Source organism: Festucalex cinctus, chromosome 3 (genome assembly GCF_051991245.1).
Source record: "Festucalex cinctus isolate MCC-2025b chromosome 3, RoL_Fcin_1.0, whole genome shotgun sequence".
In the NCBI taxonomy this organism is placed as follows: Eukaryota; Metazoa; Chordata; class Actinopteri; order Syngnathiformes; family Syngnathidae; genus Festucalex; species Festucalex cinctus.
In genome coordinates this window covers 14,588,121-14,612,818 of record NC_135413.1, presented here as the reverse complement: position 1 = coordinate 14,612,818, position 24,698 = coordinate 14,588,121, and the positions used below count along the sequence as shown (strand labels likewise).

Genomic DNA, 24,698 nt, shown 5'->3' with positions numbered 1-24,698 from the left:
ATAATTTATGCCAGTCATTATTAAATACAGGACCATTGCGGTCTTACGTGCAAAACATGAAGGGAAATGAATGGATTTCTTAACGTATACCGAAAACCTTCACCAATGACTCATTGAGGACGTTTCATAAGATGACGAAAGAAAGTTGCTTAATGGCGTACAGAAATTGACATTGCTGTACACAAATTAAGGTATAATTAAATTGTTTAGTATATGATTATTTTCCACGTCCTTCATTCATTATTCCACTCCTGGTCAGTGCGAAGGAACACTATTTACTATTTGGGTGTGATAAATAGTACAGGCTGTGTCGTACGGCTTTCTTCCGCATCCTGTCTTGGACGTGACACCCAGCACACAGTCTTCTCGGTGGCCACGCCTCCCTGTGTGATTTCCCTCATTAGTATGCCCAAACGTAATAAGACGAGGGGAGGAGCGAGCAAGGAGGAGGACGTGTTTAAATACCAACCGAAGCCTCCCCCTTTTCGGCACCTCTTCTGCGGGAGAACTGCGACAGCAACCAACGCAACGACAAGCATTCCAGCCTTCGCACCGAAGCTTAAACGGTAAAATGAATTAACAACTCTACTGTATAAACGAGCTCGTGTTTTTAGCGGGGGTGAAGTGAAGATAATTTCCGGGTATATCACGTTTATTAGACCGGGAAGGGGCGTGATAAGCTTGCTTGCATGTCGGTTTGTGTCTGAAATGACAATCAGCATTACATCATAGGAAAACAGTGTATGTAATTTAGGTGTTTATTTTTTCTTTAAAAAAGATAAAACCCTTTATTTTTGGCGCGCGTGCGCGCGTGTGTGTGGGGGTGGGGTCAATATTGCAACACGATGCGTTAACATGAGTTGGATGCAGTCTCCTTGATGCAGCCAATCAGGTGTTAAGTTTTACGTGTAACCATCCATATGCAACAGTTACTGTACAAATTAAACACTGCAATGTGTAACACTTGTTGCAGACAAATGTGAATTACGACTACTTTCGACCTTTACATTTGTCCTGCCAACCCACAAGATTCTGTTAACACACGCTTAAACGAGTGTAAAATGGAGGCGCCCCTCCTCCTCTCCTCTGGCAGTGGTCTCCATCCTGACATTCCTGTTTGACCGACTATAGTCTACACCTAACGAAGAATATAGAGACCCGTATAATCAATTCTGACGCTAAAAAGACGATGCGCTGAATTTAAATGCTTATTATTGTTATATAGTATCAAACCGAGATATTGGTTGCTTTAGCAATACACACTATGAAACCGCTCTTAAGGCGGATGCAGGGCATTTCTACACCAAGAAAACATCAATAATATTGTTAAATATACTATGATTTTCTTAAAAAAAAAAAGTAAAAATAAATAAATAAATAAATAATAATAATAACTATTGTCACCTCTTGCATGTGTACCAATGGTCAACATATTTTATAATTCTTTATAAACACATCCATTAAACCTGTACCTACTGTACCTTTCTCAGTTTGAAAAGCCCATGTATCATTTCAGTGGGTAAAAAAAGCAGTTCTTCCAGTCACACTTAATGAGTTCAGAGTGAAAACTGTGTCCGTCCTGCTAGTGACATTCCACAGCTGTGCGTCTATTTGTGCTTCTTAACTGTCTTTGACCGAGTGTTGACCAGTGATAGGAAACATGCCAAAAACACATCAGGGGTATGCGATAACATGCAGCCTTGGTTTGTGTAATGGTTTCCTTCTTGTTTCACTCGTTTGGTGAAATTACTATTAGTTGCAATCCACATTCAGATGTACCTCAAAGGGAGGAAAGGAATGCTTAATTCAATTGCACAACATAAATCAACTAAAAACTAAAACTATAAAAGCATGTCTCATCATTGCTGAAATGTGGACCAAAGGTCTTTTGTTGAAACCCAGCTCACCTCTCAGCGACAGAAAGGTTTGGCATCCCCGCCACCTACCGCAGTACATCCTGCTATTGTGTGTGAACTCTTGCACATTAGAATGTAACCTCCACATCAAACGGACATACAAAGGCTTGTGAGTAGTGAACTCTCCAGGAACCATAAATAGTAGTGTGTGTGTGACGTCAGCTGGGGGATGGGCTGTCCGGCACGTACACATGATCCTCCACCCTCACTCCTGAGAATTTACAGCGGTCTCGCTAGGGACGTTAGGAGGCGGGGAGCAATTGTCCAGACTGTGGTTGCTATGACGATCTGGTGAAGTGAGACTGTGGGAATGAATGAGCATGCTCAGCAAACAAATCAATGGAAGTATCCATGGGAGCTAGTGACAGATGTGTAAAGAGGGATATTCATAACGCTATGTTTACTATTGTGGTTTATAGTTTGTAAGTGGTCATACAGAGCACTGTTACTTATATTTTGCCTTTTGTGTGTCCTGTTGAAGTCATCCATTTTGAATAGTGCTTGTCCTTGTTCATGCAGCTGAGAGAATGGGGTGGACTGTCTGTTGGAAATTTCATTTTTGGGCCGGTGCTGCTCACATTGTTGTTCTAAACCATTGTTATCTTACTACTGCAATAATAAACAATGTATTCAATGAAAACACATAAAAAGAATTTCAACCCCCTTACTTGTATTTTAGCACCACCTCTATTTGCACATCCATCGTGTCCATTTGGCTGCCATGTTGCTGACCCGTTGTCACTTTTCTTCCCACAGATGGCCACCAAAGACAAACTGATCACCCAAGTGCTGAAGGAGGAGCCTGGGAGCAGCAGGAACAAGGTGACGGTGGTGGGCGTCGGCATGGTGGGCATGGCCACCGCCATGAGTGTCCTACTGAAGGTAAGAGACAAAAAAAAAACCCGGAATGGAACATGTGCAGTGAGCATCTGATTGTGAAGATAATGCAGTTGTTGTTGTGGTTTGCAGTGGTTGACTTTTAATGCATTAAGTCAGATGAGCGTAACATTGCCAACACCTCCATGCAATGTAACTTTACATTAGGGCAAACTAAACGGCAGCAATAAATAAATGCTGTATGATAATAATGGTACTAGTTTATATTCTATATATTTCCTGAATTCTACCTTTGCTTTGTTTCAGGATACATTTTCCTTGTAGGTGTCTATAAAATTACCAATTGTCTGGCATCAAGCCAGCTATGTGAAATACGTATGACTACACAGTATTGATTGGCTTCCCACTCTCTGTTAGCTGAATCTGTGCCAGGGATGGAATAATGGAGGCACTATAAAAAAGAAAAAAGAAAAAAAAGAGGGCCCTTGCTTGAAAAAAAAAACAAAAGCTGGGTAGCATAAAATACGAGATGCAGCTCTTTGGCTTTCCCAGACCTCTTTCGGAATTTTAAGTGGGCCTCTCAGTAATTTAGATAATGGATAAATACACTCTACAGCAGTGAAGCCTTTTTTTGAGCCAGGGTTATATTTTTCATTTGAAAAAGTGTTACAAAATGTATACATTCAATTTACTCACAAATCTGGGCTTGTTTAGTTGAATGCAAAGCTATTATCTTGTTGTATGAATGGCAACAGATGAATACACAGGTTAGTTGAACCTCCTGACAGCTAGTGGAGAGTACATGGTAAATTCTGTAGAGTAAATTTGACTCTATTTAGAGTAGGACCAAATACTCAGTTTTAGAGTAGTCTAATATTTGCACTTGGAAGAGAGTAAAATAAAGAATTAGAAAAAAAAAAAGTAAAAGTCACCCAAGGGTTGCGGAACGAACTCACCACTTTCAGCTTGGGAGACTCCCACACCACACGACCACCTGAGCTATGCCCCTCCTACTGTTTGCTTAGCTCCAAGAGGAGACCAAAAACAATATTTTTGTTCTTGGAGTTACGAAGATTCCAGCTGACACAAGTGCTATGCTAATGCCTAGGAGGAACTGTGTGGATCAGGAGTAGATAGGCTGTCTTCCAAGCTGAAGGTCGTTAGTTCGTTCCTCAACCCTTGAGTGACTTTTCTATTATGTTGAATTCTTTATTTTACTCGCTTCCAAGTGTAAATATTCCTCTAAAACAGAATCTATTTGGTCCGACTCTAAATAGAGTCGAATTTACTCTACAGAATTTACTGTGTAGTTAATTCTTCTGGCTATCATTATACATTACTGGCATAGATACTGAAGAAGACCAAACATGTGTTAATCAATAAGTAATATTGAACAACAAAAAAATTCAATTCCTTGAATTACTAGTTCCTGATCGTAAAACGCAAATACCGATACCTTGAAATAAGGCCAGGTATCGACCCAACACGACCAATTAAATAAAATTAGATCCTGACACTCGTGTGCGGCAGCACAGTGGGTACAAATCACTTTTTTACAGTGTGACTTGAACATGTGCGTACTCTGCTTCCTGATCAGGATCTGTGTGACGAGCTGGCGCTGGTGGACGTGATGGAGGACAAACTGAAAGGCGAAGCATTGGACCTGCAACACGGCTCCTTCTTCCTGAAGACGCACAAGATTGTGGGAGACAAAGGTGAGAAGAGTACAACCAAGCAAACTGACAACAACAACTTCAAGTATGTGGCTAATTAGGCACACGTGTGTTTGAATTGTCCAGACTACAGCGTGACAGCCGGCTCCAGGGTGGTCGTGGTGACTGCCGGCGCACGCCAGCAAGAAGGAGAGAGTCGCTTGAATCTGGTGCAGCGCAACGTCAATATCTTCAAGTTCATCATCCCCAACATTGTAAAGTACAGCCCCAATTGCATCCTGATGGTTGTCTCGAACCCAGGTAAGGAAAGCCAACACTCATTCCAGTGCTTACACTGCTCATTACTTCTCTTCTCTTAAAGGGATACTTACTAATTTAGCCCATTATAGCAATAAAAAGTTAATATTTAGTCTATAATTAATTTCATACTTTCATTACTTTTCACGTACAATTAGTACCTTTTAAAAACACATTTTGCAATTTGCTGTCGACTGAAAATGACATCACGAGGGCTCAGGTAACCAATCACAGCTCACCTGTTTTCTAGGTTTGGTCATGTGACATTCACAAGTTAAGCCGTGATTGGTTACGAGCCCTGATGTCATTTTCAGCTGACAGCAAGTTGCAAAATGTGTTTTTAAAGGACTCCAGGTGGAGCAGTGGAACCGTCACTTGCCGTCAGTGCTGGTTGCCGTGGGTTCACTTCTCCGCCTGGGAGACCATGTGTGGCTTACATGATGTCAGCTTGTGTGAGTGAGTGATTAAAAAAAATGTGTTTTTAAAGGTACTAATTGTACATGAACAATAATGAAAATATCAAATTTATTATAGGCAAAATATTGTTTTACTGCCAAAAATGGCTAAATAAGTCAAGTATCCCTTTAAAAAGCTTGAACCACGAAATATATTAGAGAAAATTCTGATTCTTTGTAAATAGAGTATTTATTGGTCCTTTTGAATACACAAAATTATATATATATTTTTTTTTGAAAATCAACTTCCACATATACTCTAAAAAGAGAATTGTTGAACCAATTTAAAATAAATTGAATTGTTGACCAATTTAGAAACAATCGCTTACAAGTGGTAACACGATTGAATTAAGTTAGTCCAAAGTGACTATATTAAGTTTAAGTGATTATGAGTTCATTAAACTTTATATATTCACCTGTAATATATTAATCCAAAGTGACTCCAATTCAAAGTATTAAGGTTTATTCACTTCAGTTAATATTCACTTTGGTCTAGCTTAATTCAATCGTGTATTACCACTTGAAGTGAATTTTTTTTAAGGTGGTCAACAATTCAATTTGTAATATTAAGTTGGTTCAGCAATTCATATTAGTATTTCCAAAAATCAGAAAGAACATGTCCCACTATTAATAAGCAGAGGTGTCTCGCCTTTTTCAATTGGAGCGATCTTGTAAGGTTGCTGGAAAAGCCATCAGATGGGTGATACTGCCCTCTAATGGATTATCCGTGCAATGCGTGTGTCAGATCATATACGACAGGGTTTTAATGGGAAAAATATATTGTACTCATGAAATAGAGGGCTCAAAATGTCTTGTCTTTATGGCATTGTAGGGTTAATGCATTTACACCATATTAAAAAAAAACCAAACAAACAGTGCTACCAAGTTCATTTCACTTCATTTGTAGTAGATTTGTAATTGTAGCGTCAACATTTGAGAAAGTTAACTCATCGTCCCCTCTCAGTGGACATCTTGACTTACGTTGCTTGGAAGCTGAGCGGTTTCCCGCGTCACCGCGTCATCGGCTCCGGCACCAACCTGGACACGGCCCGCTTCCGCCACCTCATGGGAGAAAAACTGTCCCTCCACCCTTCCAGCTGCCACGGCTGGATCATCGGCGAGCACGGGGACTCCAGTGGTATGTGGCGCTTTGCTATAAATAAAACAGGAGCTGGGAGACGAGCGCATCTTAAATTTAGCGTCGCATTCGTGGCTAGTAATTGAATTTGGATTAATCTGAGCATTTGGCTTCTCTTAGTGCCCGTGTGGAGTGGCGTGAATGTGGCCGGCGTCAGCCTTCAGGGCCTCAACCCTAAGATGGGGGCTGAAGGAGATAGCGAAGACTGGAAGGCGGTGCACAAAATGGTGGTCGACGGGTGAGTACGTTTGGTGAAACTCTGCAAAGCAGCCCATCATGTGCTTGCATTCCCTCTGTTCCCCCGTGCAATTGCAGTGAAGTTGCAAAGTCCACAATTCAATTCAGGAAAGCTGACCATTCCGAGTGAGCAATTTGAACATGGCGCTAAGCCAACAGGCAGGTGGTTGGCCAGCAGAGCACAAGTGTCACCATTTATTTTTAAAACTGACAGATTGGCCAGGTCATTCATAGATAAGGTTAAAAAAAAAAGTTAATGTTTGTAAAATACTTAGTAAATGATTGATGGGATGGATAAAAGAACAGAGCGGGCTCTATTTGCCCCACCCTTTACTTATACTCTTACGACTGAATATCCACACAGCTGCACTTTTACACTTTACAGAGCAATTTAAAAACAACAGCAGATGAAACAACGGGCTGCACAGAACAATCATACATAAGACAGTTGAGCATACCAAAATGCAAAAACAACAAACCTTGGGTGACCATATTTTAATTTACAAGAAAAAGTTTATTTTTTATTTATTTATTTATTTATTAATTTTTTAACGGGGTGAGTGGGAATTGAACCCACACCCACCTGGAAGAGTAGATCAATTGCTGCAGAATTTTAAAAAACAACACTGGACACCCGGACAACACGTAGAAAAAAAGTGGACATGTCCAGGCAAAAGATGAGGTTTGGTCACCCTAAATAAAACAGTAACTGAAAATTAAATGGTGAGGAAAAAACAACATTTTATTGGCTGACCAAACTGCAGGAGCCGAGATGATTAGCTTTTCTTAAAAATATAATTTCACCAATGGGTGTTAGAAGAAGCGTTTAAAGTGGAAGTCAACAAACATTTCTTGACAATAATGTTATAAGTGACCTCACTAGTCTAAACATGACATTCTGATTAATATTACATTTGTGGACTATGAGTTAAGCAGCAAAATCCAGCCATTTTTTATCCATATCAGGGGGCGACCATTTTGCCACTTGCCGTCGAATGAAGATGACATCACAATTGCTCAGGGCTCAGGCGACGACCAATCACAGCTCACCTGTTTTATTAGGCTGCGCTGTGATTGGTTGTACCCGAACAACATTCATGTCGTCTTCAGTCGACAGCAAGTGGCAAAATGAGATGCCCCTGAGATGGATAAAATGGCTGGATTTTGCTGCTTAACTCATATTCCACAAACATAATATTAACCAGAATACCATACTTAGACTAGTGGGCCTGCACTAGTCTGCATATTGGTTTTTTTTCACTCACTCACTCACTCACTCACTCACTCACTCACTCACTCACTCACTCACAGATGCTTACATGTGTGAATGAGTGAGTGAAGAAAAAAAAAATCCGTGCGTGCTTTCAAATTGCAGCGGGAGTGACGTCACGCAGCCGACACGTTCGCCCGGCCCCGTTTGCGACACGCCACCCACCCGCTCTGCGATTGGCTGGAGGGTTGTAAATACTGTCTTTCCACAGAAACGTCCCGCTGTTTACAAAACAAACACAAAATGGCAAAATACAGGCTGGGGGTGTGGGGGTTTAGGACGAAATCACCCCCACATGTTTAGAAAAGGCCAGATATGTAAATTGAGAAGTAGTTTGATTGTTTAAATCCTGTATTTAAAATGTGCATTTTCCTGAGTGAAACCAGCAAACTGCACCTTTAATATTGATAGGCATACATGAAAAGTAGTGCTTTTCATAATGAACACTGGCTCACCATACATTTCATAGTAGGGACTGGCACCAGAAAAAAAGCTTCCGTTTAGACTTTAGTATCTCTAGGAGCAGCTGCCAACGTTCAGATTGCAGCAACAGGTTGATTGGGACATATTTATAACGCAATACCAAGAGCAAACATGACTTTTCCACCTCGCAAAGTGTTCTTATAGCAGGACAATAGACTTCCTTATTGAGATTAGAGACGATTTCAAAATGTTGGAATTTCAAAATATACATATTTGCTTCACATTCTGACAATGTGTGTGTGTGTGTGTTTGCAGAGCCTATGAGGTAATCCGGCTGAAGGGATATACTTCATGGGCCATCGGCATGTCTGTGGCTGACCTGGTGGCGAGCATCACCAAGAACATGCACAAAGTCCACCCCGTGTCCACACTCATCAAGGTAAGGTCACTTCATTAGGTATGCCATCTTTTTTTTTTTTTTTTTTAAATGCTTTCTGTTCGGCAGGGTATGTACGGTGTGAAAGACGAGGTTTTCCTGAGCGTCCCCTGCGTCCTGGGCAACACCGGCCTGTCGGACATCGTCAACATGAGCCTGAAGCACGAGGAGCAGCAGCAGCTGGTGAAGAGCGCCGAGACGCTGTGGGCCGTCCAGAAGGAGCTCACTCTGTGAACGGCGTAGCGCTGAATGGTACCACGCGTCCGCCCCAAACGAAACGTCACACAACACTGTGCATTAGTCCAAGCGACTCCCTTGTATTTTCTGTGTCCCGCTGTGGCAAACGGCCTCCATTAAGATCGATGAAGTGGAAGTTACTTTCAGATATTAACAATTGGTGTCATTTTATTGTTGCTGCCTGCTCCCATCAACGTATTTAGCCTTGAAAGTCAGCCTGTGTTGAGATCTGGAAATTTGTGTCTAAAATACTACGCAAATGTACTGTTACTATGCACTGTCGTGGCTTCTTCCATGCACTCCTCGTATGCTTTGTGTATATTCTGTCTACAGTGTGATGGATCGTCTGTCTTTCGTCCACTTAGCCTTTTTTTTTTTTGTCTGATGGAGACATTCCATTCTCAGTGGGGGCGGGCTTCCTGCCCAGCTGATGTTGTAATAGTAATCTAAGGCCTTCTCCACACATGACCACAAGTGCACTGACAAGTGAGATAAGCCAAGAGTCAATGGAAATTCACTACGCTCCTTGTATGGTTGGGGATGCTGTTGAATGGAAATCATCAATATAGACAACAAACTTGAATGTTGTTTGCACTCCCTAATGCCCTCTAAGAGAATTATATTTATTTTTCTCCATATAAACTCTAAAGGACATTAAAAAAAGTGTAATGGTGTTATTTTCTCCATAACCGTTACTGCAGATGATACATATTTATTTTACCAGTCTTATTTATCATCAACCGAATCACTGTATCTGGACATATTTTTATGTACAGTAGCATCAAATAAAGCCAGGATACAGAAACAAAACCCTCACTTGTCTGCGTGTTCATTTCAATTATATTTAAAACGGGAATTTTGCATACCAGGGTACTTTATAAACAAGCCTCGTTGAGATATACAACTTGCATTTGCAGTACACAGTAAATCCTATTCAAGTCCTCACAGGTCGCAGGGTTCATAGCATCTTAATGTACTTCTTGATAATGGAGAAGAAAAGGTGCTCTCATCTTGACAACGCTTGGGAAGTACAAGCAAATGAACAGTTCGTCCATGTTTCATTACTGTATCAGTATTTTTCATGAGCCTCCACATTCTTGATGTTTAGTTTGTTTTTTTGTAATCATTCTTCATTTTTATAAATGTTAATTTTAGGGGTTTCCCATATGCAAAAACCCTGTTACAGGCATAACCCTGACCTTTAACGTTGGCTCGGTATACTGTATAGCACGCACTCACGAGCAGAATTCTTGGATCATTCATATAAACAAATATACCATATGCCTCACAATTATGAATGAGTATGAATCTCGGCTCAGGCCTCCCTGTGCTTGCGTGGGTATTGTGTGGTTGCGCCCCACAGACCCACTTTCCAAAAATGTGCATGTTAGGGTTAATTAAAGACTAAATTGGTGAGAATAAGAGTGTGAAAACTCGTCAGGCGCTTTCAAACAGCAATAATCAAACAAGGGTTGTGTCAGGTATGACAAAACTGATGCTACGAGATATCACCGCTGCTGTGGGAAATTATGCAGAATTACATAAAACTTTGTGAGTAAAATCTTTGCCATCAAATCAGATGTCTTTAATTTGAACAGATTCACAAATCTACAGATACAAAAGATGATCTATGGTTTAATTGGAAACAAAAAATAACAGCAGATACTCTATGATACATTTCAAAGTGCATTTAGTAGAAGGCTAAGATAAATGAGAGGTGTTGTCATAACTTAACATTTGATTAGCATAACAGGCTCTTTATATCCCAGAACACTCAAAAACATCCACAAAAAAGGTTTACGTAAAGAAATAATTGGAACAACAATCGACAGCGGAAAAAAAAAAAAAATGTGGATATTCTTTTGTAAAAATTTCCTGGAGACAGACACTGTACAGGGTAGAAGAGCTACTGTACATGATTGGTTAATGCAGCCAAACAGTCAAATTGGAGGGCTAACCTGAGCAGCTGACACGTACAATGAAAGTGGAAAGAGGAAAAATACAAGTGAAAAACAATACAGGTTCATGGATTAAAGCATATCCATCATAGAAAAAAAAAGCCTTCTGATGTGGCTCAGGCTGCATGCAGCACTAAATCAAGGGTCTTCTTAAGGTTAAACACTTGGGGTATTTATATCAGAGCTTAACCTTTTCATGACGAGGGGTGTCTCTTATCCATGAGCCCCTGACATCTTGTGCTTACTCAACAAACAAGGCGGCCAGGCTAGTAGATAGCCACAATACACATAATCTTGTCATATGTGTGTGTTGGGAAAATCTCTCACGCATTTGGTTTGATTCGGGTCACAAGGACAAATCTAAGGAGTGTGGTCCATTAAAGATGGGAGACAACACAGAGGGAGAAGACAGAGAACAACACGACATGTCTGTTTTTGTTTCCTGCTAGTGTTGCTCAGTAGAGGTCGCTGAGGCCGGCGGTCTTGCGTGCTTTCTGCATGAGGGCGCGGAGCTGGAACTGCTTTCTTGAGAGAAGGCGGACGTGCTGCAACAAAAGAAGACATTCAATACCCACACAATACCGGGGCATGTGTCAGTATCTCAAAAGTTGTGCTGAAACGGCCACCTTAAGAAAAACCTCCAGGTCGATGACCCCCCTTCGGAGGGCCTCTCCCAGGTAGAAGATGGTGTCCTCGATGGCGTTTTCCTCCGCGTACAGGTTCAGGATCTGTTTGTAGAGGGGGGCCGTCGGCACAATGATGTCGTCGATGTCGTTGTTCTCCGACTGGTTCTCCATCTTCTCCAGGGCCTCCGTCAGCTCCTCGTCCTTGCGCTTCAGCAACTCGATGTTCCTATCGACGTCGGCCTGGTCCAGCAATATTTGGTTGACAAGTCAAAATCATGGGCCAGGATAGGATATAACAGTACAAATGAACCAGGTTCGTTGTAGTGTAACCATTCCAGAACCCACATGAGGTCAATTGTCAGTAATTTACATTTCAACATACACTCCATTAAAAATCTGAGATATTGCGAGGATGAACTTTGCTATACTCGGCTGGCGAACACGATATGAATAACAATTTAAAATAAATAATAATTACCACTTCCTGGTCTAATCTGGAGATCATGTCCTCCAGTTTCTGATGTCCCTTCTTGAGGTCTTCTTCTGTTCGCTTGAGGGCATCCAACTCGGCCTGAGCCCTGTCCATTTCCTCCTTCATCCTCCAGCGAAGCTTGTCGCTAACAGCTGAGATGAGCGACGCACGGATCGTGTCTTCGCCAATGGTGCCATCTCTGTTGGAGCCTAAAGAAGGTGCCATTTGAATCCAAATATGTTCTTTAGCCTCCCTTTCTGAATGTGGAGTTACGTTTTCAAGAAACATTGGGCTTGAAAGTCAACTTCACTAGGCCTCATTTCAAATGATTGCGCAACAGTATTTCGTGTTTTCATCTGGCAAAATTTGCTCTCTCAATGTTAATTTCGGAATGAGTTTGAGTTACAAAAGGATATTATGAGATGTGAAGATTCAGCCTTGCATCATCTTGCTTATTTTCTATAATTTACTCTTTTTTTTTTTTCCCCTTGGCAGTCTGGATGCCCTATGGCACCTTGTCGCCTCTCACAAGTAACTCTTGCCACTGCGACAAATATGTTATGTACGGGTGTCAAAATTAGTGAGTTAATTTAAAGTTCCTTTATTTCCAGTATTTTAGTGCACAATTAATGACCTCCTTTACTTGGAAAGCCTGTACTGAGGAATTCCAGTCGCAATGCAGCAGACACACCCACATCAAAATTTAGCAGTAATACGTTTACTAATAATGCATAGATTTGTGCAGACTGGGGTCAAGTTGCATTTTGCAATTTAAAAATATGCAGAATTTTACAAGTTACTTCATGTTAAAGATAAGATAGCTCTTATCAAAAGAAAAAATGCACTGAGCTGTCAGCAATGTCTTACAAATGCAATTACGCCGTCTAGTGGGAGAAAAATGACCAACACAAATCAATTACACTCATTTGTTACAGTACATCTTTTAAATTGAACTCAATTTCATGAATTATGAAATTACTGTATCAATGACTAAATGAAACAGCCATATTTCTATTTAATTTTTCCCCCACTTTCATGTTAAAAGTATGAGAACTTAAGGAAAAAAATTTATTGTACATTTAGAACAGATATTAAATTTGTGATTAATCATTTGCTCCCAAAAACTTATAAATACTTTCTATAAATGTTTTAAGTGTCCCAAAGATGTATTTATACGTTTGTTTTGTTTTTTATGCTAGAGCATACAGAAGGCTTTGATGCAGCCGCTGAACTACAGAGAACGGTTGAAGCAATGGTAGTAATTACAAAAACGGTCAGCAGGTGGCAGCCGAGTACAAGAGATAAACCAGGGTCATGTTGAAAACAAGATGATGTCCCCATAGTTCTAAACAGATTTGTGAATAATGGTGAAACTTAGCTATATTCTAATGCTAAATGGTTGCAAAACAGAAACATATAGAAATATACTTTGTTTTCCTGATGAAAGGAGAGACTCCAATCTTTTTTCTTTTTTTTTTCTCTGTAGGTTCCACGTTTTTATAGGCAATAGAACACAATCTTCTGTGGGCCTAGCAAAATCAGTCAAAATCCAGTAAAACAGCCGGCAGCAAAGGGGTTTGCTTCAGTGAAAATGGCTGGGAGTGAATGAGATCATCATGAGTTAACTATTGAAGTCATGCGATTACTGTAATTACGATTAAAAATTTTCATCGCCCGACACCCCTAATGTTATGTACTGAGTCCACACTACAGTGTGTACAGGTCAGTCTTGAATCAGCACTATAAATGTCAGAGCTGATTTTTTCCTTCTTCTCCCATGTCACTACTAAATATAGGAGACCACCAAAAGTCATCCAGATGGCAGACAGTCCAGTGGCATTTCACTACTGCGTCTAAACAGCTGATCACAGGTCAGTCAGTCTTTGTATGGAGTTACTGTTACATCCCCAAATATAGCACATATAACCGCCAGGCCCATACTGTACGTCCTGTTGGCCTTTAATGCTCCCACCTCTAGTTACATCAGATGACCTTTCACTGTCGGTTCAGCATGCCACCAAAGTCAGGCTCAGGGTGAGAGGGTTTCAGTAAGAAGGTCACATGGCTACATTGCAGTTCATGCTACAGATGCAGACGCTTCTGTTTATCTCTTTGACTTCATTATAAATCATTAATATGATGTACTGTAATATATTTGCTACACACAGGCACGTTTAAAAAAAAAAAATGTGAAACCTAACCTCAGCGATTCACTGAAGAACTTACCTAGTCACGTTTTTTTTCTCTTTTTATCACGCTCTACAGGGTTGACATGTAATGTAGTTTCTCACGAAAACTCTTACCCAATGTGGCTTGACTGTATAAAAATTTACAAGCCACACTCAAGTATAGTTAGACATGGCATCATGTCATTGTTTTGCCGCTGTCTTGCGACATTCATCGTGCATGGGTCACTCAGCAGTGACATTGTAGGCCAAATAAGAAAAAAACTCACAACTTTGTGTAGCCATCATTTGATGGTTAACAGCACAATGCAGCTGAAGGAGGGCCAAGATATTATTTCAAGTGGCAATTGCGCTGAATCACCACATCTGAAATGAGGGAACCGAGAGTGGTGGAGGTGCGACTCATACTGTTCCTTGGAAGTGTCAGCTCATCTACATATTAGCCCCACCCAAGAAACATGGAAAACAGAGTTGAAAAACAATTTAAAGGTATCACAGTAATTCAGTTCCAAATTTCATCTTCCATCCATCCATCCATCCATCCATCCATCCATTTATTACCGCTTATCCGAGGTCGGGTCGCGGGGGCAGCAGCTTTAGGAGGGAAACCCAGACCTTAGGCCAACTATGCTACTGTATTTTGCTGTTTGTCATTATCGTGGTAGCCTACTTGTAGAGTGAAATCTTTTCTCAATGGTACTTTCTGTAAAAATTTGAGACTCACTGCTCATGTTAAATGATTGTTATAATGGTAACAATGTAATAATAATAAATAGCAGACACACTTTGTGATATTACACCCCCTCAGGCATTTGTCCCCCCATTTGCTACATACATTATTATCCATCCATCAATTCATCCATTTTCTTGACCGCTTATTCCTCACAAGGGTCGCGGGGGGTGCTGGCGCCTATCTCAGCTGGCTCTGGGCAGTAGGCGGGGGACACCCTGGACTGGTTGCCAGCCATTTGCAGGGCAACATACAATATTATTATATATTGAAAACGCCATTATATCGTGGTCACTGCAATATTACATAAATGTTGTGCCATGGCAATCTTCCTGCTTGGTCTTTTTTCGACACCAGACGGGGTTAATTTGAAGTTGTCTTATGCTGCTTGTGGCAATTATGTTATTTTTAGTTCAGAAACCAACTAAATATGTGCATGTCGTTCCATTCCGGTGTTGCAGCAAATGTGCTACTTTCCTAACCCTTACTAGCATGCTGCCACTGGCATGTATAAACAATGTGTGATTGGTTAGACGAGCATTTTTTTAACCTTATTTAACAAAAACTGTTGTGTTTACACTGTAACTAATGGCCACGTGGAGAATTTTGGGATTATTTACATATGGATGTATGTGATTCGTAGCCCTGGCTTTTGACGCGGGTTATCCTGTGGACGTTAAGCCAGCTAAAGTGGCCCACCACCAACGTGGCAAAGGTAAAAATATTCATATTGCCACACTCCGTTTCCACTCACTATTGGCGATGTGGTGAATGGAGATTGCACACTCCAGCTCTAAGATACCACACTATAACGCCAAGAACCTGGATAATAGGAAAGCAGGAATTGGTGTCAAAGAAGTATAATGGCAGGTGACACATCTAGGCTGACTAAAATATTTTTGTTTTGGGGAGAAGACAAGTGTTATGGAGAGTCTTCGCTGCATGTGCATGTACATACACAGCAGCACTCCCTTTAAAAAATATTCATAAAAATTATATTAAAATCTAATCCTCTGTAAATCATTTAAGCGCAATGCAAGATACAGTTGAAATACTGTTAAAGCGCTTTGTTAAAATAGTTTATGGTATGCTTACAATGTAAAGACAATTAAAATAGGTAGATCGATACATTTTTACTGAGGTACGTCAAATATATAATTTTTTTAATTACTATTTGCATCTGTCTCATCAACTACATGTGGTGGTTTTACATCAGTCATTTAAATGACATTTGCTAAATCTATAGCTATGCCAAAAAAAAGTCCACTTCAAAGATTGTATAAGGTAAATAAATGGATGATAGCGGAGCTTTGGGACTGGATTGCATTGTGATCACTCTGAAGAGACTGCGTCCTTGGTTTAGGCGCCTCGTACTAAACTAAAACATTAAGTCAGATTTACATAGATATTAAACAAAACACAGGCCAAATATATAAAACAATCAAATGAAAAACAAATTATGGTTAGTAAATGAGCGTGCCTTCTTGTACCATATTACAACATTCTGCGCAATTTAGTTGATTGTGGTAAAAGTAATAGAGTACCCACTGTGCATTCAAGTACAGTAACACTACTGTCACAATGAGAAACTATTTGTACGTTGGTGCATTTGACATAGCTATTGAATTAGAATCTTTATTGTCATTTCACAGTGTACCGTGCGTGTCATGACGGAAGATGTTAGCTGTAATACGTACCAACTGTGGACACTGGAGTCTGGTTTGGGTAGTGAGTGGGACCAGAAGTGGCTGGGTAAGAGTTGCCCCCTGGGTACTGGTAACCTGGGTATCCTCTGCAAATAAAATACAAATATTATTTAGGAATCAATCATACATTTTATAGCATTGAATGGAACATACAAGACTGAAGATGTGAAGTAATAAAACAGCTCCTCCTGAACACAGCACACTTGCCACACAATACTAGTGTATGCACGATTGAGAAACTGCTTACCCTGCATTAGGACTTGGGCCATAAGGTGAAACCGCAGCCATGCCAGGTACATAAGAAGCTGATGTAATAGGAAAAGTACACACAATCACATCATCTGGGTGCCTGTTTTTTAGTACTTCTTCATAGTGCACTGCTACAAGGAATGAGCACCATCTGGTGGTACACTGGGCAATTTAATTTAATCACAGTGGGGAAAAATATACAGTAACCACCACTTACGATTAGGAGGTCCAGCAGCTTGGAAAGCTTGGTAAGGCGCTTGTGTGGTAGGGCGAGAAAAAACTGGAGGCTCCTCCCCGAACACCACGATCATCACCTGAATGAGACCATACAGGTCTGACTGTGGCTGGAAAACAAAAGACGAAAAGGTCCACTGAAGAGTCCACTCGGAAAATCATTTCACACTCAGCAGAATTTAACAACAACAACTACAACAAATATCCCAGAAGTAATATCAGGTACATAAACATGTTAACTGTATGTTGAAAGAACCCAATGTAAGATTTGTTTGTATCACACACTTTTAAGACTTAAATGATTATGAATGATTATAGAAAATTCAAATTAAGACTTTTTGAGGATCCTTGGAGACCCTGACAGGATGAATTTAACATTAATAATGTCCAATGTCCATTTTTTTAATTAGTTGGACTGTTTCATATGATGCAAACATCTGTATTGTGTGCTTATTTGAACTATGATAAAAAAAAGATGTTTTATTCCACACTGTTGACAATGTGTCTACTAAACCAATTATTCTCCGTCTATATCAATTTTGTGTGTCCATCAAACTACAGCCACATGTTATACTGCCTGATTTATTTGAAGCGATAAAAAAATAAATAAAAAAAAGTACAGTAATTGTGTCATAAGACGAATACAGGTAAGTCAAAGGTACAGGAAAAAAAACATTGATATTTATGTGTACCTGTATTATAAGATGGATGCAAAGTCTTGACGCAAGAGATTTGTGGAAATATGTGATGTTATTTGGGAGATGGTTTAAATGTGTGGCGCAAAACTAGTATACAAGAATTGATGGATAGATTAGGATTTGGCTGTTTATAAAGGATTTGTAAAATTTTCTTTTAATTTACATTTTTTTAATTTTCAAATTAAATAACAATACAAACTTTGTTGCAGGATGAAGAAAAGGTTGCAAACTTTTATGACTTATTCTTGTACAGATAGTGTAACGGGTATAAATGGTGTTTTAAACAATTGTTACATTCCATTCAGTCGAACTTCAAATATGGCATAATATATATATATATATTTTTTTTTTTTTTTGTTGCGTTGAAGAGTTTTTTTTGTTTTTAAATCATTATTATTATTATTATTATTATTATTATTATTAAGTGTAAGCTAGTTGTTCAATAAGGCCAGAATTCCAGCCCTATTGGCCAATCAATATGTGCATTGTAAGCTCTATTGCTAACAGACTTACATGCTTCCACTCATGTAGATATGGTAGGTAGATTTTTCCATTGGCATCAATATGTTTACCAGTTTTGATCATCATGTTGCTGGTTGGTTTAACAAAGCAAATTGGTGGATTGAAGGGATACGTGTCCAGCAACCAAAGACACACTGGGATGTTGTAGACGTTGCCTGTGAGGAAACACACACACATTACCAAGTGCAGACATATAGTAACTATATACCCAACTCCCTCAAATTACATACATAAACCGTTTTTTTTTCCTTGTTAACATGCAGTGCACAGCATGAAGCTGACAGCGACTGGGGGCTTATGATGCTCTTCAAATTAATTAAAAGAATTTAACACTGATGTGCAAAACATAAATAAGAACACTGTAAATACCTCTATAGCTTACAGGGACTGTTCCAGCTAAACTCATCAGGTCTCTTGTAGAGCCATCGTTGAACACTGAAAAGCAAGTTGAGCCAGTGAGGAAAGACAAACTAATCTCACATTCATACTGTATATTGAGTTATCCAATAATGAAATAGAATAGAACCAATAAGGTCGTATAATATGGACTTTAGACTATCAGTCGGGTGTGTGTGACTTGAACTTAAAGGTTTGTATGAATATAACAACTGAAAATAATATTGGCTTACCATAGCCATCCATTACGGGCTTCAAGTCTTTGTAATGAGAGATGACATTGGTGATTTCACGAACAGTCAGGTCCCTGTATTTGTATTGCTGGAAGACGACAAAACAGGAGAGGAGTGATGACAATCAATGTTTTGTATTCCCTTATTTTGATACGACGTGGATATTTTGCCGTGTCAGTCTACTTTTCGGTTGGAACTTTTTCTTTATTCACGCGACAACTACAAACTCTGTGCCACTGAATTTGTACCAACTCATGGTATAGTGGTTAGAGCAGTTGCCCCAAAAGTGCGGTGTCAGGGGATCAAATCCTGCTTGGTAAATTTTTTTGTTTTGACTACAATTTCTTGCAGTCAGTCGGGATTTGTAAATGAGCCATATTGTTTCATGTGGTGATTGAAGAATTTAACAGTTATTGGAATTTCCACACTCAAAGTCAAGTCAGAAGTAGAAGATCAGATGCATTTGAAAAGACGAAACATGTGTCCTACTGTCAGATAACCCTGATCTGAGGGATATGGTAAGGGACAGGCTGGTAATGCTGATAATAGCCTAATTTTCGGTGGCCAAAAAAAAAAAAAAAGAAACGATAACTTAATGAAAAGACACTCGCGGCAAAATAGTAATAGAAGGGGAATTGTCGGTTATGACAAAATATCCACAGCCATTTTGATAACAAAAGAAATGCCTCAAGCTTAAGAAGAAAGGTTTGACACGTTAGTTACTTATTTGTATTGTAATGGGACATCTGAACTTCCTGCATTGCTCAGTCTATGCATAACAAAAGCTAAGCATGTTTGCCTTGTATGTAAAATAAAGAGGCAGGGAATTTAGAGTGGGCATAGCAGTACATTCGCCAACTACTATTTAAATGATTATTTATGTAATAATATTTGAGGGGATATAACTGCACGCTAGTTCTTTACAACTGTTTTTGACGAAACATGTCGAACAGAGGTTTATAATGTTAGCACATCGGAAAATACATGCTCCGCTTCCACTTATGTCAGCATTTATACATGTTTATTAACACTGATCATAGTAGGGAGTACAGAACAGAGCTTGTAACACGACGTCTCACCAGCACGCCATTTAACACACAAGGAAATGGTATAACTGCTGTACTGTCATGTTACGTTTCGCTTGTTAGCTATCATGCTAACAACAAGTTATGATATTGAGCAAGAGTCGGGTTTACCTTCAACATTTTCTTCAAGGCGCCTTCGTTGACAACCGCCATTGTTTCCTGCTTAGGGTGTATTTCAGGAAAATTGAGTAAATGTGCGAATAACTGGCAGAACGCTAACCCAACCCGAAGCTCGCTAGCAAGATTTCCGCAAGTGCTAGGCTAATTTTAGCACAATTCTGGGCCGGACTAAACACAAACAGTCGGGTTATTACTAATAACCCGTCCAATAGAATAGAGTTAATGTTTGTCTTGTTATCTCAGATCGAAGCAGTACAAGGACGACTAATGTTAAAACTGACTGCTGGGAACAAACATCTGTTTCCACACTCAAATATTAGGCTAACAACAAGACGAATTTCCGGTACTATGCTTGACATTTTCCGGGGAATCGATTACGTCATTATTTAGTTAAAACTTTATTTACATCATAAAGTGACAAGGGCTCCAGGTGGAAGAGGGTTTTTTTTTTTTTTTTGGACTTTATTTCCATTACTATAGACATACACTTGTAGAAAATGAAACGCCTGAACATGGCAACAATATAAACAACAAAAATTGTAAGAATAAACCCCAAAAAACAATGGAGATTCTTGCACATCATATCACATAAACTAAAAAAAAAAAAAAGGAGCATACACCAAAAAAAAACTCAAAACAATAAATACTGCTTCATATTGTCACTTAATGTCCTTGCATATTTGTTACTGTCCCACTTCTTCAGGCATACAAAAAACAACTTCAAACCAGCCATAAATACTTGAAAGGAGGGTTTACAGTTTTTCCACTTTGCACAATGAATATATTTGCCCAATAACAAAATAATATTAATTAAATCAGAAACACAAAAGTTCAAACCATCCATAAAGTAAATAACATGACTTAATTCAATTTGTGGAACATCATTAATTATTACTGACAACCAAGTTCTTATATCAGACCAAAATCTTTGTGAAATAGGACAAAGAAAAAACAAATGATCCAAGGTTTCTTCATCATTTTGGCAGAAGGAACAGCTATCGACCTCAAACTTAAATCTTCTCTTTAGAAATTCTGCCACAGGGTATATCTTGTTTATGATTTTGAAATGTGTTTGTTTCACTTTAGGCAACACAGGCCATCTAATGTATTTTGTAAAAGCTTTCTTTATATTAACTCCAGGTGGAGGAGTGGAACCATCACTTGCCTTCGGTGCTGGTTGGCGTGGGTTCACCTCTCCACCTGGGAGACCATGTTTGGCTTGTGTGAGTGATATATATTTAAAAAATAAAGTAATATAGCACTGTATTTTTGTTTGTTTTTAACTTTACTGCTCCTTTACTATTATTATTATTATTATTGTTGTTATGATGGTACATGTACCGTACATTGTTAAACATTTTGTCGAAAAGGTGATAGATAAGCCTTGAAATCTTCTCAAAGAACAATACAAAATACAAACTTAAAGATATAGCATTAGCTGTCAGATATAAACAGGAATAATATATTCTCAGTTTAACTATTGTTAGAGTGATATTGTAGTGGAGCATATTACACAAGAATTTTGAATGCTGTCACCCCCCCTTGATGAATGTGTTATTTTTCATGATCGCACAAATCTCCTGTTTTGATTTGAAACCATCCCACATAAACATACAGTAGTTCAGAGAAAGAATAAAACCAGCGAAAAATGAATTTATTTATATTATCCTGGAAAAGGAGAAAGGGCATGAATGATAAAGCAATGTCGACATCCACTGTTGCTAAATGTTAAAATCAAACGACAGTTCATAACAACACTTTAGATTGGTCAATAATTTGTTAAAATAATAACAATAATAATAATAATAATAATAATAATAATAATACCCACACGTGTCCGGGAAATATTTTTGGAAAAAATATTAAATTGACCAAATTATGATATAATCTATGTATGTACTATTTATATTTTATAGATATATGAGGCAATACATCTCAAATATTACATTTACATAGCAAATAAATTATAAAATGATAAAATCTTACTTGATTGTCAAAATAAATCAAATACCAATACAACATAAATCAAATACCAATACAATAGTGTCCATCTGAAACAAGATATGTTTCACAAGCAAAAAAAATCAATATTGAAATCCATTAACAGCTGGTTTCATTTCCTTGAAGGACAGGTTGGCCATCTTCTGCTGATAAAGACAAATATAAACTGCCGTCTGCCCGGGAAAACACCCGTGATTCCTTGCGGAACTGCAGTGAACCTAAAACAAGTATTGAGGACAGGTAAGTCCAAAGTTTAGTATACACAATATTATCTCACACTTGATCAGACATGACCCAGTTATTACTGAGCGGGTATCCAGGACACAGAAGGATGTTTCGTTGCTTTTCTTAACTTCATTTGTTTTTTCTTATTCACCACAAGCTTATAATAAGACAAGATTACTGTACATGAAAATAGGTCTATTCCTTCTTCAGATTACTTTTCTTTTAACGTGCTATCTGTATGTATACAAACAAAAGCAGTCAAGAGCTTGCTTTCCTTCTAAGACATGATACCGCATGATGTCATTTCACTTACAGGATGCTTGTGCAGGCTGAGGACGAGGCTGCATACAGATGGGAGGGTGGTCCCCAAAAGTGGCAACCATCACCTGCAGGAGGCTCACGAGGTCACACTCTCCCTGAGAGAGCCATGGAAGGGTCAGTGTACCAGATGCGTCACTGTAAACCCCTCACATGTGCTGCTCACCTGCTTCCACTCCTGCAAGTAGGGCAGCCGGATATCCCCATTGCTAGAGACGTAGTTTCCTTGAAGGATCATCATCTCCCGTGTGGGTTTGACGTAGCAGATGGGGGCAGACTGAGGGTAGCTCTCCTCAAGCCACACACATATGGGGATGTTGTACGTCATATCTAACAGACAGTAAGCGTATTGATCAACACTCGTGAAATGCTTTGGACATTACAATTATTGCCCCTGAAGTAAAATGTGAAATCATTACCCTTAAAAAGGATGGGGATAGTTCCTGTTAGGCTCATCAAGACCTTAGCAGTTCCGTCATTGTAAACTGTACAAAGCAACATGACTGTTAAAAAAAAATAATACAAATATCAAATGAAAAAGTACTTATTTTTCTCGGTTCTTACTGTATTTATCCACCATTGGAACAAGGTCCTTGAAATGGATGAATGCAACGTGTATTTCATGGGCCACATGGTTACGAAGATATGTCTACACAACAGAAATAAGCACATAAAAAAAATAATACAAGTGACACTATGTAAAACTGGGGATAATTCAATGATTATCTAATATATTATCTTTTTATTTAATTATAGATATGTATAAATAAATATTACATTCTCTTACCTTCGGCAGCATTTTCTGGATGGCGTTTTTGCAGGATGTCATTGTTGTATCTAAAACCAAAAATTCGTCTTGCCTCGTCTTAAGATCAACCCTCACTAACCTTTGATTTTATTTCCTTTCCGTGTGTTTATGGACAAACACACAGCTTTATGACCCTCTAAAAGCCAATAAGAGAGCAGCATCTTCATGATAGTACAAACATGTGACTTACGAACCATAAATAGGCCACATGGCTCAAACAAACATCTTGGTCCTGTGACCCATTAAATCGACACATATGTTACATTAGGTCATTTTTCAAGAAACAAACAGTATGCGATATTATCTGCTATCATACATCAATTTTAAATCATGACTAAAACTAACTCATGTTTTTATAAACTTACTCTAACAACCTGCTAATTCAGCAACATCAACAAGATGATGGCATGTAGATGGCTATGTGAAACTGAAACACTTTGGTTTGGCCCTGTGTAGATGGATTCTCAATCCACAATACTGCAAAAACAGTCACAATAAATGATCATTTTGATTTGAGTCGATGTTCCAGCTCTCACCTGTAGGTAGCAGCAAATTGCAGATGCAATTGGACATGTGAAAGGAGTGCACAATACAGTGACCAGACTACAGCATGTTTATCTTAACATCTTTATTCCTGCCCTGCAATACATTTGACACATTTTTTTCTAAGAGTACATACATCTTAAATAGCTAAACAGCCAACATTTTTACAAATTCCAATCACACTTTCATTCAATAGTGTTCAAGGGAAAGCAAAGCCCTTGAGACAACTGTAAGTTTGAGTCCAAACCTCCACAGGGCTGTACAGTCTTTTTGTGACATGTATACTCGGTGTTTACTGGCTAAGTATCCATGCGGCAACAATACGAGACATTCTAAAACGCTGAGAATGTATGCATAGATTTGTGGAGTTGTGGCATTATTATGGATTTGATACTGTATATAAAGTTTGACAGAGAGACAAGCATTTAGGACGTCACAAACTTTCCATCAAAATGTTTCAGTCTAACAGTTGGAACCAAATGAGTTTTAAACAGAGTTTTTGTTGCGTACGTTCAAAAGAGACATTCACAGTTCATACTTTCATTCGTGCAAAGAATGAATTCTTAGAATTAGCATTTACACTGTAGCTGTAGTTGTTCGTGCTATTTATGCCTTGTGATGTGTAATGGGTAAACAGTGACCTCACCTCCATGGTAAATCAGAAACAGT

The 24,698-nt window shown here is 39.0% G+C and overlaps 3 protein-coding genes across 3 annotated transcripts; 1 reads left to right on the top strand and 2 right to left on the bottom strand.

The window, feature by feature from the left end:
- The first annotated feature begins 424 nt into the window (after positions 1-424).
- ldha (lactate dehydrogenase A4) lies at positions 425-9,729 on the top strand. Its single transcript, XM_077515987.1, has 8 exons — positions 425-566; positions 2,673-2,798; positions 4,351-4,468; positions 4,553-4,726; positions 6,143-6,316; positions 6,437-6,554; positions 8,562-8,685; positions 8,752-9,729. The coding sequence occupies exons 2-8, from the start codon at positions 2,673-2,675 to the stop codon at positions 8,914-8,916; spliced, it is 999 nt and encodes a 332-aa protein (XP_077372113.1). The 5' UTR covers positions 425-566; the 3' UTR covers positions 8,917-9,729.
- Positions 9,730-10,482: 753 nt separating this feature from the next.
- tsg101a (tumor susceptibility 101a) lies at positions 10,483-20,492 on the bottom strand. Its single transcript, XM_077515985.1, has 10 exons — positions 20,126-20,492; positions 18,930-19,017; positions 18,670-18,735; positions 18,292-18,455; positions 17,064-17,190; positions 16,845-16,902; positions 16,589-16,683; positions 11,982-12,184; positions 11,504-11,743; positions 10,483-11,422 (listed from the first exon to the last, which is right to left on the bottom strand). Exons 1-10 carry the CDS (start codon positions 20,165-20,167, stop codon positions 11,333-11,335), a joined length of 1,173 nt encoding a protein of 390 aa, XP_077372111.1. The 5' UTR covers positions 20,168-20,492; the 3' UTR covers positions 10,483-11,332.
- A 361-nt stretch (positions 20,493-20,853) lies between these two features.
- Positions 20,854-23,927, bottom strand: LOC144015725 (tumor susceptibility gene 101 protein). The gene is made up of 6 exons (XM_077515988.1): positions 23,466-23,927; positions 23,243-23,327; positions 23,098-23,163; positions 22,845-23,008; positions 22,674-22,776; positions 20,854-22,353 (listed from the first exon to the last, which is right to left on the bottom strand). Exons 1-6 carry the CDS (start codon positions 23,505-23,507, stop codon positions 22,235-22,237), a joined length of 579 nt encoding a protein of 192 aa, XP_077372114.1. The 5' UTR covers positions 23,508-23,927; the 3' UTR covers positions 20,854-22,234.
- Between the last annotated feature and the right edge of the window lie 771 nt (positions 23,928-24,698).

Excerpts from the sequence above, each read along its gene's own strand:
- ldha (XM_077515987.1), top strand. The coding sequence starts at position 2,673 with ATGGCCACCAAAGACAAACTGATCACCCAAGTGCTGAAGGAGGAGCCT. Across the intron at positions 6,555-8,561 it reads CACAAAATGGTGGTCGACGG|AGCCTATGAGGTAATCCGGC; the intron begins GTGAGTACGTTT and ends GTGTGTTTGCAG. Across the intron at positions 8,686-8,751 it reads CCGTGTCCACACTCATCAAG|GGTATGTACGGTGTGAAAGA; the intron begins GTAAGGTCACTT and ends TCTGTTCGGCAG.
- tsg101a (XM_077515985.1), bottom strand. The coding sequence starts at position 20,167 with ATGGCGGTTGTCAACGAAGGCGCCTTGAAGAAAATGTTGAAG. Across the intron at positions 18,736-18,929 it reads GCCCGTAATGGATGGCTATG|TGTTCAACGATGGCTCTACA; the intron begins GTAAGCCAATAT and ends CTTGCTTTTCAG. Across the intron at positions 17,191-18,291 it reads ATCTACATGAGTGGAAGCAT|CCACAGTCAGACCTGTATGG; the intron begins GTAAGTCTGTTA and ends TTTGTTTTCCAG.
- LOC144015725 (XM_077515988.1), bottom strand. The coding sequence starts at position 23,507 with ATGACATCCTGCAAAAACGCCATCCAGAAAATGCTGCCGAAG. Across the intron at positions 22,777-22,844 it reads ACTTGCAGGAGTGGAAGCAG|GGAGAGTGTGACCTCGTGAG; the intron begins GTGAGCAGCACA and ends TGGCTCTCTCAG. Across the intron at positions 22,354-22,673 it reads TCAGCCTGCACAAGCATCCT|GTTCACTGCAGTTCCGCAAG; the intron begins GTAAGTGAAATG and ends TACTTGTTTTAG.